This window comes from Leucoraja erinacea, chromosome 15 (genome assembly GCF_028641065.1).
Source record: "Leucoraja erinacea ecotype New England chromosome 15, Leri_hhj_1, whole genome shotgun sequence".
NCBI classification, from domain to species: domain Eukaryota; kingdom Metazoa; phylum Chordata; class Chondrichthyes; order Rajiformes; family Rajidae; genus Leucoraja; species Leucoraja erinaceus.
The window spans coordinates 43,125,699-43,141,944 of NC_073391.1; the positions used below are offsets into that span (position 1 = coordinate 43,125,699).

The window sequence follows — 16,246 nt, forward strand, 5'->3', positions numbered from 1 at the left end:
GACGGGCACACGAAAAAGGGACCAAATCCTGGCCTCTCTCCACTCGCTCCTTGTGCGGTTCCGTATAAACTTCAAGATACTCCTCCATGTCTACAAAGCCCTCAATGGGTTTGCCCCCACCTACATAAAAAGTCTTCTCACCCACCACTCCACCTCCAGGCCCCTCAGATCGGCCGATTTGGGGTTGCTGAATATCCCACGGTCCAGGCATAAGCTCAGGGGCGACCGAGCCTTTGCGTCCCCTTTCCCATCAGAACTGCCCCCTCCATCAACACTTTTAAGTCAAGACTAAAGAATTATCTCTACTCCCAAGCCTTTCCTGATGTCCTCTGAGTGAGGGCTACATGTATATATGTATGTAGTCTGTTTTGTTGTGCTATTCTTATAACAAATGTAAAGCACTTTGGCCAACGAGAGTTGTTTTTTAAATGTGCTATATAAATAAATGTGACTTGACTTGACTCCACTATACTTTCAGTCTGAAGCAGGATTCTGACCTATAACGTCAGCCAACCTTTTTCTCCAGATGTGCTGCCTGACCCGCTGAGTTACTCCAGTACTTTGTGCCTACCTTTGGTGTCAACCAGCATCTGCAGTTCCTTTCTGCACATACCTATCAACGGGCCTTTATGACCTGCTGCTCTTAAAGCAACTGGGACTTTGAAAAATGGCGCCAAAACCCTGGCGACTCGTGTAAATGGTCTCTGTGGACTATTTCTGTACACTTTGTACTTAATCCAGGATTGGCCTTCTATATATAATAATACCTTGCTGGGCTGTATGCAAAAAAAATGTTTTCACTGTACCTCGGTACACGTGACAATAAAGAACCATTGAACAAGCGTAAACTTTATTAATATCGGCTCAAGGCTGAAGTGCAAGTTTTAGACTTTAGAGATACGGCGCGGAAACAGGCCCTTCAACCCACCGAGCCCTAGCGCACTAACACTATCCTACACACTAGGGACAATTTTACGTCATACCAAAGCCAATTAACCTACAACCCTGTATGACTTTGGAGTGTGGGAGGAAACCGGAGCACCCAGAGAAAACCCACACGGTCACTGAGAGAACGTACAAACTCCGTACAGTCAGCACACGTAGTCAGGATCGAACCCGGGTCTCTGACGCTGTAAGGCAGCAACATTACTGCTACCCAACCGTGTAGCCCCTTGACTCCCCTGGAGCTGATCCTGTTCACCTTAGTGTGGACCAAGAAAACCACTTAGACTGCACCGTTGACGCGTAATGATGCACTAGAATTGTCGCATTTTATGAGTGATTTATTCATTGCTTTAATGCACAAACTCTGATATTATAGAATGTTAAACAATATTGATCATGAAACGTGCCCCAATGTTCATAACGCTTTAAACAAAAAAGTTGAAACTCGTAAATGTCGGCATTATATCCTAGAAACTAAATCAGATTGCACATCATCGATGGTGCTTCTCACACAAAAATCAGTTCTAACTCCCTCTTTTATAGGGGACTCTGGTGGCGACGACTCACCTCACCGTCGCGGAGCTGGCCGAGTCCGGAGCGGGTGGAGCGGTGGAGGAACGCTGCTGCTGCTGCTGCTGCGGCCCGACCGGAGAGTCGGAGGCTTCAACTGCAGGTCTGCGGACGGCGGCACCGGGAGCCCGCGGGTCCCTGGAGGGATACCGCTTTTCAGGGCTCTCGCAACGGCGACTTCTCCCGCCCGAGTTGCGGGGTCGAAGAGCTCCTGGAGCGGGGCCTGACATCACCACCCCGCGCGGCTTGGAATGGCCGCGTGACTCTGCGAGCGCACGCCAGGGGCTCTAACACCAAGACCCGTGTGTGCGACCTCGCATAACCCGGCGTGGCTTTAATGGCCGCGGGACAATCGCCATCGCCAGCCGGGGGCTTTGACTTTGACTCTGACATCGGGGGGGGGGGAGTGCAGTGGAGAGATATGTTTATTTGGCCTTCCATCACAGCGATGTGATGGATGTTTATGTAAATTATGTTGTGTCTTGGTTACATTTGTTTGTAATGTATGGCTGCAGAAACGGCATTTCGTTTGGACCTCAAGGGGTCCAAATGACAATTAAATGTATCTTGTATCTTGTATCTTGTTGTATCTTGTATCTTTAACAGTACACGTGACCATGAACTAAACTGAACTAATCTCCCCTTTGCTCTATCTATTGTACTTGAGTTTAACGTCTGTACTTATGTACAGTATTCTCTGCTCCGTTTGGATAGGAAGCAAAACAAAGCTTTTCAGTGTATCTTAGTACACGTGGCAACAATAAACTTAATCCTAAACTTTTAACTCCAGAATTTAGTGGACAAACAATTAACGTCCAGGTGAATTTGTGACCATTGAGTAACGGGCTGGGAAATCACTGCTGGTGCCTCTATTCTGACCATCGCATCGGACGCACGTGAAATGGCGTCACATCCTCCACAACGCAGCTCTGATCCACCTCTGGTTGAATGTGAAGGTTTGTTGAGAGATGGGATCACTGTAGATCAGTCAGAGAAACGGGCACCAAACCTGCAGAAGATCATCAACAAAATGTCAATTCAAGTGTCTCCATTAAGGCACCGCACACAAGCTTGGTCAGACTCTGTAATAATCATGGCATCCAACTCCACAACGCCCTGAAAGTGGCCGCACAAGTAGATCGAGTGGTGAAGAAGGCGTACGGTAAGATGAGGAAGGAAAGTGCAGATGCTGGTTTACACCGAGGATGGATACAAAAGTCTGGGGTGACTCAGCGGGTCAGGCAGCATCTCTGGAGAGAAGGAATAGGTGACGTTTGGGGTCTGAAGAAGGGACTTTGCCTAAATGTCACCTATTAATTTTCTCCAGAGATGCTGCCTGACCCGCTGAGTTACTTCAGCTATTTGTGTCTGTCACCGTATACTATGCTTGCCTTCATAGGTCCAAGCATTGAATATGTCATAGATTCATAGTCATGGAGTGATACAGTGTGGGGCCCTTCGGACCAAGTCACCAACACCACTCAACAATGTCTAAACTAGTCCCACTTGCCTCTGCTTAGTCCATATCCCTCCAAACCTGTCCTATCCATGTACCTGTCTAACTGTTTCGTAAACGATGGGATAGTCCCAGCCTCAACTAATTCCTCTGGCAGCATGTTCCATACACCCACCACCCTTTGTGTGAAAAAGTTACCCCTCGGATTCCTATTAACTCTTTTCCCCTTCACCTTGAACCTATGTCCCCTGCTCCTCGATTCTCCTACTCTGGGCAAACGACTCTGTGCATCTACCCGATCTATTCCTCTCATGATTTTGTATAACCCGATAAGATCTCTCCTCATCCTCCTGCGTCCATGGAGTAGAGACCCAGCCTACTCAACCTCTCCCTATAGCTCACACCCTCTAGTCCTAGCAACATCCTCGTGAATCTTTTCTGAACCCTTTCAAGCTTGACAATATCTATCCTGTAACTTGGTGCCCAGACCTGAACACAATATTCTAAATGCGGTCTCACCAACGTCTTATATAACTGCAACATGACCTCCCAACTTCTATACTCTGACTAATGAGAAAAACATTTTTCACACAGAGAGTGGTGAATCTCTGGAACTCTCTGCCACAGAAGGTAGTTGAGGCCAGTTCATTGGCTATATTTAAGAGGGAGTTAGATGTGGCCCTTGTGGCTAAAGGGATCAGGGGGTATGGAGAGAAGGTAGGTACAGGATACTGAGTTGGATGATCAGCCATGATCATATTGAATGGGGGTGCAGGCTCGAAGGGCCGAATGGCCTACTCCTGCACTTATTTTCTATGTTTCTATGAAGTTCAAAGTGCCCAAAGCGTTTTTGACCACCTAATCTACCTGCGACTCGACCCTCAAGGAACCTTGCACCTGTACTCTGAGATCCCTCTGCTCTACAACACTACCCAGAGGCCTAACATTTGCTGTGTAGGTCCTGCCCTTGTTCGACGTCCCAAAATGCAACACCTCACACTTCTCTGTGTTAAATGCCATCAACTATTCCTCCGCCCAACTGGCCACTGGATCCAGATCCTGCTGAAATCTTTCACAACCATCTTCACTATCTGCAAAACCACGAACTTTTGTATCAGTCAGGGAGTCACGATGCAGCTTTATCGGACTTTGGTTATTTGGAGTTAATTTGGAGTATCACATGTAGTTCAGGGCGCCCCATTGCTGTAAGGATGTGGAGGCTTTGGAAAGGGTGCAGAGGAGGTGCCTGGACTAGAGGGTATTAGCTACAGGAGATGTGCGGGGCATGTTTTTTTTACACAGAGGGCTGTGTGCGCCCGGAACTTGCTGCCGTGAGTGGTGGTTGAGGCACGATTGTGGCATTTGACAGACTTTTGGATTGGCCGATGGATATACAGGGAATGGTGGCAGATAGGATTTGGTCTTGGCATCGTGTTCTGCACAGACACCGTGGGCCGAAGGGCCTGTTCCTGCGCTGTACTGTGTTACGTTCTATGTTCTAGTGAGGAATGGTTGAGGAAGGACCTTTCTCGCCCTTACCTCCTGGTCCTGGTATCTCCAGCCTAAGTAGAAGGGCGCAATTCACGAAGAACGCTGAGATATTCTTTGTTGCCACGATCCCACCGCAAGGCCTTTTCATAGCATTCAACAGCTTCAGAATTCTCCCCGGCTTCTCGGTGAAGAAACCCCAGGATACCCCAGGCTCTGCTGTTGTACGGGTTCCTGGTAATTTGCCTTCTTGCAATCTGCTCCAACTTAGTGTAACAAATTTTCCAATATTTCGTGCCGCGCCGGATTTTAAGGCCTTCCATAAAATGGTGGCTGGCGTTTGATTCAGATTTGGTGTAATTCAGTTCATAGAATCCAAGCTGTATCTCAATTGCCTGCTTTCTATCTGGAGCAATATCCTCTAAACTCTGGAGGTCGTTGTATATCTTCACCGCCCTGTCTGATTCACCATTCATTAAGCAGATGCTGGCAAAATCCAGCTGTGCAAGAATAAACGATGGCTCCAGTTCAAATGCCGTTCCAAAATGGTGCTTGCAATGGCCGATCAACTCGGCCTTCACGCCTGGGTCTGCAATGCCTTGATTTTTACGCAGAGCCATTAGCTTTTCTCTGTAACACATGCCCATTTGATGGTGCAAGAAGGAAGAGCGCGGAGTGAATTCTAAGGCTTTCTTCAACATCTCTATCGCTTTATCAACATTGCACTCTGTTCTGTAAAACTTTGCTGCATAGCGGAGCACATATGGAGAATCTGGGCTTGTCCGCAACGCTTCTTCAACCAATTCATTCGCTTCTGCCATTTGCTGGAACTCTTGGAGCCTGAGGGCCAGCATCACCCTGGCCACAGATTCACCCGGATCGAGCTCCAGCACCCGTCTCAGCTGTCTCACCGACTGACTCACTTCGGGATTTTCCGGGATCCTGGAAATCGATTCCAGACGGTACAGAGCGGTGGCGTAGCCCATGTTCCACTCCGTGTTGTCGGGATCTTCCTCCAGAGTCTTGGCGAAACATTCCTTCGCCTCCTCGTAGCACTGAGAGCAGGAGATCAGCAAAGACCACCCCTTCTCCCCCAACACCTCGGGCACCATTGCCGTGACGTGCGGGCCCTGTGTGAGGGGGCCACACATCACCTCCAGCTTGTCGAGGTAGGACTGGGCCTCGTTGAGTTGCCCCATGTGGTAATGCAACCAGGCCCGGTTGCCATGGGTGACGATGCTCCTCCTCTCAAATCCATCCCCGTGGATCTCCCTCAGACGTCTCTCCGCCTCCTCTAAGTCACGGAGAGCTTCTTCGTAGTTGCCCTGCAGGTAGTTGATGTAAGCCAGCTGGTTGTGCGGCACGCCTTGGTGATTCCCGCCGATGATAATCGAATCCTGCAACTTCTGCTTCACGTCGTCCAGGTCGACGATGTCCATCTGTGGGCCCCACGTGAAGTGGCACTGAAGCTGGCCGAGCTTCACCAACAAGGACTCCCTCAGTGTGTCGCTGCAAGAGAGCACAAGGTGATCAATGGGACAACACACAAAAAGCTGGAGTAGCTCAGTGGGTCAGGCATAATCAAGGATGAGTTGCACCCTAGTCACTCCCTTTCCTACCCTCACCCAACGGGCAAGAGGCACAGAAGTGTGAAAACGCACACCTCCAGATTCAGGGACAGTTTCTTCCAAGCTGTTATCAGGCAACTGAACCATCCTATCACCAACGAGAGAGAGGTCCTGACCTTCCAGCTACCTCATCGGTCTATCTATGATCGGACTTTACCTTGGACTAAACGTTACTCCCTTTATCCTGGATCTGTGCACCGTGGACAGGTACATTGTAATCATGTATAGACATTCTGCTGAATGAATAGCCCAAAGCAAAAAAAGCTCATGTATTAGCTGCATTTCAGCTCCACCCTCCGTATCTTAGGCTTCCCGGTACGGAGGAGGAGGTTCGGTCGCTTGGTCAGTGCTGGAGGAAGGGGGACCTCCATGTCGGTTTGCCCCTGGACCTGACCAAGATGGCCGTCCGGCCAAGATGGCCGCTCACATGTCCCAGCAACGGACAGTCGAGGGTTCTGCCTGAGTCGACCGCCTGCCCCACTTCCGGGCCTACGTCCGGGACTCGTGAGGCCTTCCGTGAGCACTGATTGCCATGAAGTAGTGAAGGAGGGGTTAGATGCATCGTGGATAAGAATGACAACACTGTAATGATAACAATGCCTGTCTGTACGGAGTTTGTACGTTCTCCCCGTGACCTGCGTGTAACAATAGGATTGTTTATTTAAGTACTGTTGTACGGGGGACTGTTTTACTGTTGTACGGGGGACTGTTTTAGAGGTGACACTGGGCTTGTGGCCCAGTTGCAGATAAGGATACAGAGGCAGAGAGATGAACTGCACAAAGCCAATAAAGTTCAAGTAAGCAAAGCTGCTTTAATCGTCCATTATGTATCGTCCAGATAGAGACAGAACATAATGAAACATGGTGGCAGCGGTGGACGTCGAAAATTGTCTATGAAAGAAAAAAAAAGACACTAGAAAGAAAAAAAAACATTAGCTAGCGATGGAAGGACTAAGACCCCCTGGAACTTTGGTTTTGAACTCCAACAACTTGGCAAAGTCATGGAAAAGTTGGAAGGAGGAGTTCACACTGTACATAGACCTTACCATGCCAGACGCCGTAGAGACCACAAAAGTCAAGCTATTCTACTATCTCATCGGAGAAAAAGGCAGGGAACTTTGGGCAACTTTGTCGAGTGCTAGCCCTTCAGCGAGGACCACAGTGAGTTCAATGATCATACAGTTGGACGAGTACTGCAGCCCAAAGGTAAACGAGACTGTGGAAAGGTACCGATTCTTCATGAGGAACCAAGGATTGGATGAAAACGTGGACAGCTATGTAACAGACTTGAAAATACTTGCTAGTAGTTGCAACTTTGGGGACATTAGAGATTCTTTGATTAGAGACCGACTTGTGTGTGGTACAAATAGCTCAGCACTGAGGGAGAGATTACTCAGGGAAGAGAAGCTGACTCTTGAGACATCCCTGCACATTTGTAGAGCTACAGAGCTGTCAAGGGAGAATAGCAGAACACTGCAAGGACAGACAGTGGAGGAGGTACATGCACTGAAACAGGCAGAAGAGAGACAAAAAGACAATGAGATACTGTGCAAGTTTTGTGGTAGAACACACGAGAGGAATAAGAAAAAATGCCCAGCTTTTGGGAAAAAGTATTCACAGTCTGCGACGTGAAGCAAGGCTTCTGCCACGTCAAACTAGAGGAAGAGTCGAGCTACCTTACCACATTCGCCACCCCATTTGGTCGCTTCCGTTGGCTAAGGATGCCGATGGGAATAAGCCCAGCACCGCAAGTGTTCCAAAGAAAGCTCATGCATGCCCTGGAGGGCCTCCCAGGAGTCTGCGTCATAGCAGATGATGTGTTAATCACGGGGGAAGGAGCAACACAAGAGGAGGCAGGAAAGGACCACGACGAGAAAGTCAGATGCTTTCTAACCAGGTGCAGAGAGCGTAACATCAAGCTGAACGCGGACAAATTCAAGCTCAGACAAAAAGAGGTACCCTACATAGGTCATCTGCTCACGGCCAAGGGACTGAGGGTTGACCCGGAGAAAGTACAGGCAATCAGAGAGATGCCAAGGCCAACGGACGTGAAAGGGGTACAGAGATTAGTTGGGATGGTCAACTATCTGTCGAAGTTCTATGACCACCTTTCAGATGACTCTGAGATTCTGAGACAACTCACGCGCAAGGAGAACATGTGGGAATGGACGGACATCCAAGAAGGGGCGTTTCAAAGACTGAAAGACAAAATCGCTAAAGCACCAGTTCTACAGTACTACAACAAGGAAGAGGAGTTGACACTTCAGTGTGATGCATCTGACACGGGACTGGGGGCCGCCCTGACACAGAAAGGTAAACCGGTAGCATTTGGTAGTAGGGCACTCACACCAACTGAAAGGGGCTATGCCCAAATAGAGAAAGAATGCTTAGCCATAGTGTTTGGGATGGAAAAGTTCCATCAGTATACTTATGGTAGAGAGGTCACAGTACAAAGCGACCACAAGCCTCTAGAAAATATACACAGAAAGCCATTACTTAGTGCACCTAAGAGACTGCAGAGAATGCTACTCAGACTGCAGCAGTATGATATTAGTGTGACCTATGTTCCAGGCAGGGATATGCTACTTGCAGACACGCTGAGTAGAGCATACTTACCAGAGAGCACTAAGGGAGAGAGTGAGACAGATATCGAGACTGTGAACATGGTCAGCTACCTACCCATTTCAGCAGAGAGGCTGAGTGCCATCAGGGCTGCAACAAACGATGACACAAAGTTACAGAGTGTGGTAAACAGAATTCTGTCAGGGTGGCCCAAGAGAAAAAAGGACCTACCAAGTGACATCAGGCACTGCCACACGTTCCAAGATGAACTGAGTTTCCAGGACGGCATAGTGTTCCTTCTAAATTCTAGTGAAGACAAGCCCAGTTCCGCCATCCCGGGAATTAACCTGGTGAACCAACACTGCACTCCCTCAAAAGCAAGAATGTCCTTCCTCAAATTAGGAGACCAAAATTGCACACAATACACAAGGTGTGGCCTCCAACTGACCAACATGCTGGAGTTGATTATTAAAAATGTTATAACAGCGCATTTGGAAAGCAGTGACTGGAGTGCAGCGTCGGTTCATCGGGTTAATCCCCGGGATGGCGGGACTGACATATGATGAAAGAATGGGTCAACTGGGCTTGTATTCACTAGAATTTAGAAGGATGAGAGGGTATCTTATAGAAACATATAAGATTATAAAGGGTTTGGACACACTAGAGGCAGGAAACATTTTCCCAATGTTGGTGGAGTCCAGAGCCAGGGGCCACAGTTTAAGAATAAGGGATAAGACATTTAGAACGGAGATGAGGAAACATTTTTTCTCAAAGAGAGTTGTGAGTTTGTGGATTTCTCTGCCTCGGCGGGCTGTGTAGCCCAGTTCTCTGGATACTTTCAAGAGAGAGCTAGATAGGGTTCTGAAAGATAGCGGAGGTGGGGGAGATGGCAGGAACGGGATAATGATTGTGGGTGATCAGCCATGATCACATTGAATGGCGGCGGCAGACTTCCTCGGGCTGCCAGCTGCTGAAGAATAATTGATCCGACTTCCATTCCCAATTTTATTTTTTAATCGCGAGACAATTTAATAATTTAATTTAAATAAAAAGCGACTTCTAACGCCCTCAACGCCTACAATGTGACGGATCGCAAGAACGGGGCAAAACAAAGGGTAAGTCGTTTCTTTTACATATAAACTTGCTTCTTGGGATGGCTTTAATCTGATTTTACGTTGCGAAAATGTGATTTGGGCACCATACGAACCGGCAGTGTTTTTCCTGCCGATATGGAGTTCAAATTCACCGTTCAAAATAAACCGCAACTTTCCAATCGATCGTGTTCCAAAAAAACCCACTCGCAAGATGATTTAAATGCTCGTTTTCTTAGACAATCATCTCATAAGAGCATCTAAATCGTCTATATTTTGTGTTATAGTCCACCCATGTTCAATATTTTTATACTAAATATCAGTTTTAGTCCCATGGATTGTGCAAAAAAAAAAAATGTTGATCATATTGAGTAGATGTTTCTAGATTAATTTATGGGAATTAAACATCAAATTCCTTCCATCTGGCATATGAATTCATGACAGTGAGATTTAAAAATCATGTTATATTGTGAATTGCCGTGTGAATGGGATTAGTTTGTTATTTGGATACTTAGGCTATTTAAAAAAATATATCCTTTTCTTAAGAAATGGAATCTGCAGACCATTCTTAATGGGAAAGTAGTGGGCAGAAAGGCATGTCATGCGTGGTTTGAACAGCAAAAACTTGTAGTTTACAATGCCAAAATGAAAAGTTGAGGAAAAACAAGGTGTACAGAGTTGCTTATTGGTTACAATCTGAGGAGTATGATGATGCTACTGATTATGATATGCCAATGTACCAGCTAGCAACTGATCTTCTCCATAAAGACTTGGTCTATTGCTAGAAATTGTAATTTATCTACCTATCTGTTACGGACCTACAGCATATAATACAATAATATTAAAGTTCTGATCTTGAGAATATCACATTTTTGAATTTTCAAGGCAGTCTGGGTGTTTATTACTATTTCCGTCACAACGGTCAATTTTGTAATTAGCTTCAATTAGGTAATTAACTAATTAGATGCTTTAATTTCAGGTCATCCAAGTAAGATGTTTTATATTTGTTTCAGAATGCTTCAATCTATATTAACTGAAAATTTCATTCAGTTCTCTTAATTTTTAAGGAAGGTGTGGGCTTTCGACTGTCCTCGATCACAGCTTTTGTGTTGTCAATGGAAAAGCAATAGGGAACAAGATGCTAATTTCCGTGTATGAAAATGGCAATAACTTTTTTAATACAGAAGATATGAAAGTGAATTAGGTGTCAAATTAAACTTCTTTTTATGCTTTATCGGATGGGATAAATTGCAGACTTGATCGCCCCAGGGTTGCGTCCACAGGATCGCCCCAGGGTTGCGTCCTCAGCCCCCTATTGTACTCCCTGCCAAACATGACTGTGTGGCTAGGTTCAGCTCCAATTCAATAATTAAGTTTGCTGATGACACTGTGGTGGTGGGCCTGATCTCAGACAACGATGAGAGGGCCTACCGGGAGGAGGTGGCTGATCTAGCACTCTGGTGCCAGGATAACAGCCTCCTCTTGAACATCAAAAAAACGAAGGAGCTGATCATGGACTTTAGGAGGGCACATCATCCGAGGACGTACACTCCATTGAGGATAAAAGGGATCCTGTGGATAGGGTGAACTGTTTTAAATATCTGGGAGTCCACATCTCTGAGGATATGACATGGGCATCACACGCCTCAGCACTCGTGAGTAAGGCAAGGCAGCGCCTTTACCACCTCAGGCAAGTGAGGAAATTCAGAGTGTCTCCGAGGATCCTCCAGTGCTTCTACGCAGCGGCGGTGGAAAGCATCTTGTCCGGGAACATTACCATCTGGTTTGGGAATTGCTCTGCCAAGGACAAGAAGGCTCTGCAGAGAGTAGTGCATTCGGCCGAACGCACTATGGGAACTTCACTCACCCCCTGCAGGAACTATACAACAGGAGGTGCAACTCCAGAGCAAACAAAATCATGGGAGACCCCTTCCACCCCTGCAACGGACTGTTCCAGCTGCTACGGTCAGGCAAACGCCTCTGTTGCCATGCGGTGAGAACAGAGGTTGAGAAGGAGTTTCTTCCCAGAGGCAATTCGGACTGTAAACGCCTATCTCACCAGGGACTAACTCTGCAGAACGTTTTTCCTTCCATTATTTATTATGTAAAAGAATATGTGTTTATAAGAAGATTGTGTTTATAATTTGTTTGGTTGTTTTGTTGTTTGTCTTTTGCACAAATGTCCGCAAGCATTGCCACTTTCATTTCACTGCACATCTCGTATGTGTATGTGACAAATAAACTTGACTTGACTTGACTTGACTTAAATCTCAAAATTTTGTAACACTGCTAGTTAATGTGCAGGGATCGCTGGTCGGGGCGGACTAGGTGAGCAGGTGGTGCTGTTTACGCGCTGTATCTCTAAAGATTAAAAACTAAGCTTCTCTACTCATCCACCTAATGTCAGCAACAGTGCCTGAGAAGGTCCTGATCTCCGATATCACTGTGCAAAGTGAAGATGTCCCTTACCTCATGCTGCTGTTCTGGAATCTGTCTTCCTCCCGAGAACTGGCTGGATCAGAGACAGTGTGCGGTGTTTTTATAGTCCACTGGATGGGGGGGGCTGAGTCCAAATAGTTCACTCCCTGAAAGTGGACATGAAACTGAAACTGGAAACTGAAACAATCAAGTCTTACCTATCACCTGTGCAGCCTAGTTGTGAAACTGAAAAACATTGGTTCAAATCCCAAACCAGTGATGTTGTTTTTACAGACAAGTGCGGGCAAACATTCACTTCAATTTTTCATCCCTACACGTACAAATTATAACCACATCTCAAGAATTAATATTAGGATTAATAATATTAATAATGATGATAATAATGCTGGGCTGCCAACATTGGGTGAGAGTTGAGAGTGAGAAATTGCGAGAGAGTGCAGTGACCGAGGGGGGGGGGGGGGGGGGGGGGGGGGGGGGGGGGGGGGGGGGAGGGTGGGGGGGGGGGGGGGGGGGGGGGGGGGGGGGGGGGGGGTTGCCCCACTTTGACTATAGAAACAAGACGAAAATAATGCCACATATTCAACCAAGTATATGGTTCAATTAAATTAAGATAAATACGTAAAACATATATATGGAAACAGGCCCTTTGGCCCACCAAGTCCACACTGACCAGCAATCTACCAGACACCAGTTCTATCCTACACGCCAGGGACAATTTACAGATTTCAATTAACCTACAAACCTACACTCATAGGGAGAATGTACAAATTCTGTACAGACAGCACCCGTAGTTAGGATCAAATAGAAACATAGAAAATAGGTGCAGGAAGAGGCCATTCGGCCCTTCGAGCCAGCACCGCCATTCATTGTGATCATGGCCGATCGTCCCCTATCAATAACCCGTGCCTGCCTTCTCCCCATATCCCTTGACTCCACTAGCCCCTAGAGCTCTATCTAACTCTCTCTTAAATCCATCCAGAGATTTGGCCTCAACTACCTTCTGTGGGTGGGAATTCCATAAATTCACAACTCTATGGGTGAAAATGTTTTTTCTCACCTAAGTCTTAAATGACTTCCCCTTTATTCTAAGAATGTGGCCCCTGGTTCTGGACTCACCCAACATTGGGAAAAATTTTCCTGCATCTAGCTTGCCAGTCCTTTTATCATTTTATAAGTTTCTATAAGATGCCCCCTCCGTAAACTCCAGTGAATACAAGCTTAGTCTTTTCAATCTTTCCTCATATGACAGTCCCGCTATCCCAGGGATCAATCTCGTGAACCTACGCTGCACTCACTCAATCACAAGGATGTCCTTCCTCAAATTAGGAGACCAAAACTGTACATAATACTCCAGATGTGGTCTCACCAGAGCCCTATACAACTGCAGAAGAACCTCCTTACTCCTTTACTGAAATTGTATTGTATTGGGTTGTCAGCAGCGATACAATAATAAAGAACACACAACCACAATAATAAAAAAAAATGTAACACAAACATCCACCACAGCATTCATCACTGTGGTGGAAGGCACAAAAATTTGGCCAGTCCTCCTCCATTTCCCCCCCGTGGACCGGACCAGAGACCAGAGTCAGTCCAGGATCGGCTCTTCCTCACCGGAGACCGCGGCTTTAAGTTGTTGTAGGCCGCAGGCCGGCGGTCGAGATTTAAAGTCTCCACCGCAGCCAGAAGCACCGTAGACTGCAGGGCCGGCGGTCGAAGCTCCCCTCCAGGGGTGTTGGTATGTCCATGAAGTTGGCCGCGGGCCGGCAGTGATGGCTTCTTCTTCCCCCGGGTCCCCCACGAGGGATCCCGGGCTGTAGACGCCGCACCAGCTGGAACTCTGCAGACCAAAGATCCTAGAGGAGCTCCTCTATAATCTTTGCTGCAGACCGCGGCTTCAGGCTGCAACTTCAGGCTGCCGGCTGCCCCGGGCCAGCGACACGGAGCGCTCCCCTCCAGCGAGCCCCAACGAGGGCTCACCTGCTCCACGCCGAGAGTCCACGCTGCGCCTGCTGCTGAAGCCCCGGGCGCGTCTCCGGGAAAGGCCGCGCCGATCCTTGATGTTAGGCCACGGGGGAGGTGACCTGGAAAAAAGTTGCCTCTCCATGGAGGAGGCGACCGAAGCGGTTTCCCCCTTACCCCCCCCACACCACCCCCCACACAAAACACACAAAGAAACACAAAATACATACTTTAAAACATACTAAAAAATAAGAAAAAGTTGAAAAAAAACTGACGCGCTGCTGACATGGCCGCTGCCAGAGCAGTGCCCCCTCCCCCCTCTTGTTATGAAGGCCAACATTCCATTAGCTTTCTTCACCGCCTACTGTACCTGTAAGCCAATTTTCAGTGACCGGTGTACAAGGACGCCCAGGTATCGCTGCACCTCCCCCTTACCTAACCTAACCCCATTGAGATATTAATCTGCCCCCTTGTTTATGCCGCCAAAGTGGATAACCACACATTTATCTATATTATACTGCATCTGCCATGCATCTGCCCACTCACTCGACCTGTCCAGGTCACCCTGCAACCTCCTAGCATCCTCTTCACAGTTCACACTGCCACCCAGCTTTGTGTCATCCGCAAACTTGCTAGTGTTACTCCTAATTCCCTCTTCCAAATCATTAATATAGATGGTAAACAGTTGCGGCCCCAACACCGAGCTTTGCGGTACTCCACTCGCCACTGCCTGCCATTCTGAAAATATCCCGTTCACTCCTACTCTTTGCTTCCTGTCTGCCAACCAATTTTCTATCCATGTCAACACCCTACCCCGAATACAATGTGCTCTAATTTTAGTCACCAGTCTCCCGTGCGGGACCTTATCGAAGGCTTTCTGAAAGTCTAGATACACTACATCCACTGGCACCCCTTCATCCATTTACTTGTCACTTTGTATTCACTAGCGGGAGTGGCGGAAGGGAGAACAGAGAACTGGCCGTTTCCAAAGTGGAAACGCTGATTATTTTTTCCCGATTTTTTCCGATTTTTTTTTGGTGACTTTTTTCATAGGGGAAAAAAAATGGGGGGTGCGCTGGCCCGGGGCAGCCGGCACCCAACACACCCCCCCCCCCCTCGGACGGCCAAGTACCTACCCGTCCTTGTTCATCTGTTGCCGAAACCGTTTTATTCTGGCCTTTATTTACCTTTGGTTCCACTTGGACTCAATCAAAATGATAGCAGGCAGCCTTGGAAGCCTTACCCCACTACTCAACCTCACGTAAAAAACCTTGGCGTGATATTTGACTCAGCACTGAAATTTGACAAACAAATCAATGCCGTGGTAAAAGCTTCTTTCAGCTTCGGACGATAGTTAAAATAAAACAATTCCTCCAGTTTGATGACCTGGAAAAGATCATCCACACATTCATCTCCTCCCGCCTAGATTACTGCAACTCCCTTTACACTGGCATCAGCCAATCTTCCCTGTCCCGCCTGCAACTGGTCCAAAACGCCGCAGCGAGACTCCTGACGGGCACACGAAAAAGGGACCACATCCTGGCCTCTCTCCACTCGCTCCTTGTGCAGTTCCGTATAAACTTCAAGATACTCCTCCATGTCTACAAAGCCCTCAATGGGTTTGGCCCCACCTACATAAAAAGTCTTCTCACCCACCACTCCACCTCCAGGCCCCTCAGATCGGCCGACTTGGGGTTGCTGAATAACCCACGGTCCAGGCATAAGCTCAGGGGCGACCGCGCCTTTGCGGTTGCAGCCCCTAGGCTGTGGAACAGCGTCCCCCTTTCCCATCAGAACTGCCCCCTCCATCGACTCTTTTAAGTCAAGACTAAAGACTTATCTCTACTCCCAAGCCTTTCCTGATGTCCTCTGAGTGAGGGCTACATGTATATATGTATGTAGTCTGTTTTGTTGTGCTATTCTTATAACAAATGTAAAGCACTTTGGCCAACGAGAGTTGTTTTTTAAATGTGCTATATAAATAAATGTGACTTGACTTGACTCCACTATACTTTCAGTCTGAAGCAGGATTCTGACCTATAACGTCAGCCAACCTTTTTCTCCAGATGTGCTGCCTGACCCGCTGAGTTACTCCAGTACTTTGT

General features: G+C 47.5%; 1 protein-coding gene across 2 annotated transcripts; it reads right to left on the reverse strand.

Annotated features, from left to right (window-relative positions):
* Positions 1-1,982: 1,982 nt before the first annotated feature.
* Positions 1,983-12,277, reverse strand: LOC129704272 (interferon-induced protein with tetratricopeptide repeats 5-like). Of its 2 annotated transcripts, XM_055647279.1 has the most exons (3): positions 12,210-12,277; positions 4,511-5,968; positions 1,991-2,524 (listed from the first exon to the last, which is right to left on the reverse strand). In XM_055647279.1, exons 1-2 carry the CDS (start codon positions 12,212-12,214, stop codon positions 4,534-4,536), a joined length of 1,440 nt encoding a protein of 479 aa, XP_055503254.1. In that variant the 5' UTR covers positions 12,215-12,277; the 3' UTR covers positions 1,991-2,524; positions 4,511-4,533. The 2 variants fall into 2 exon arrangements, with proteins under 2 accessions (XP_055503253.1, XP_055503254.1); XM_055647278.1 differs by having other exon boundaries at positions 1,983-5,968.
* Positions 12,278-16,246: the final 3,969 nt, after the last annotated feature.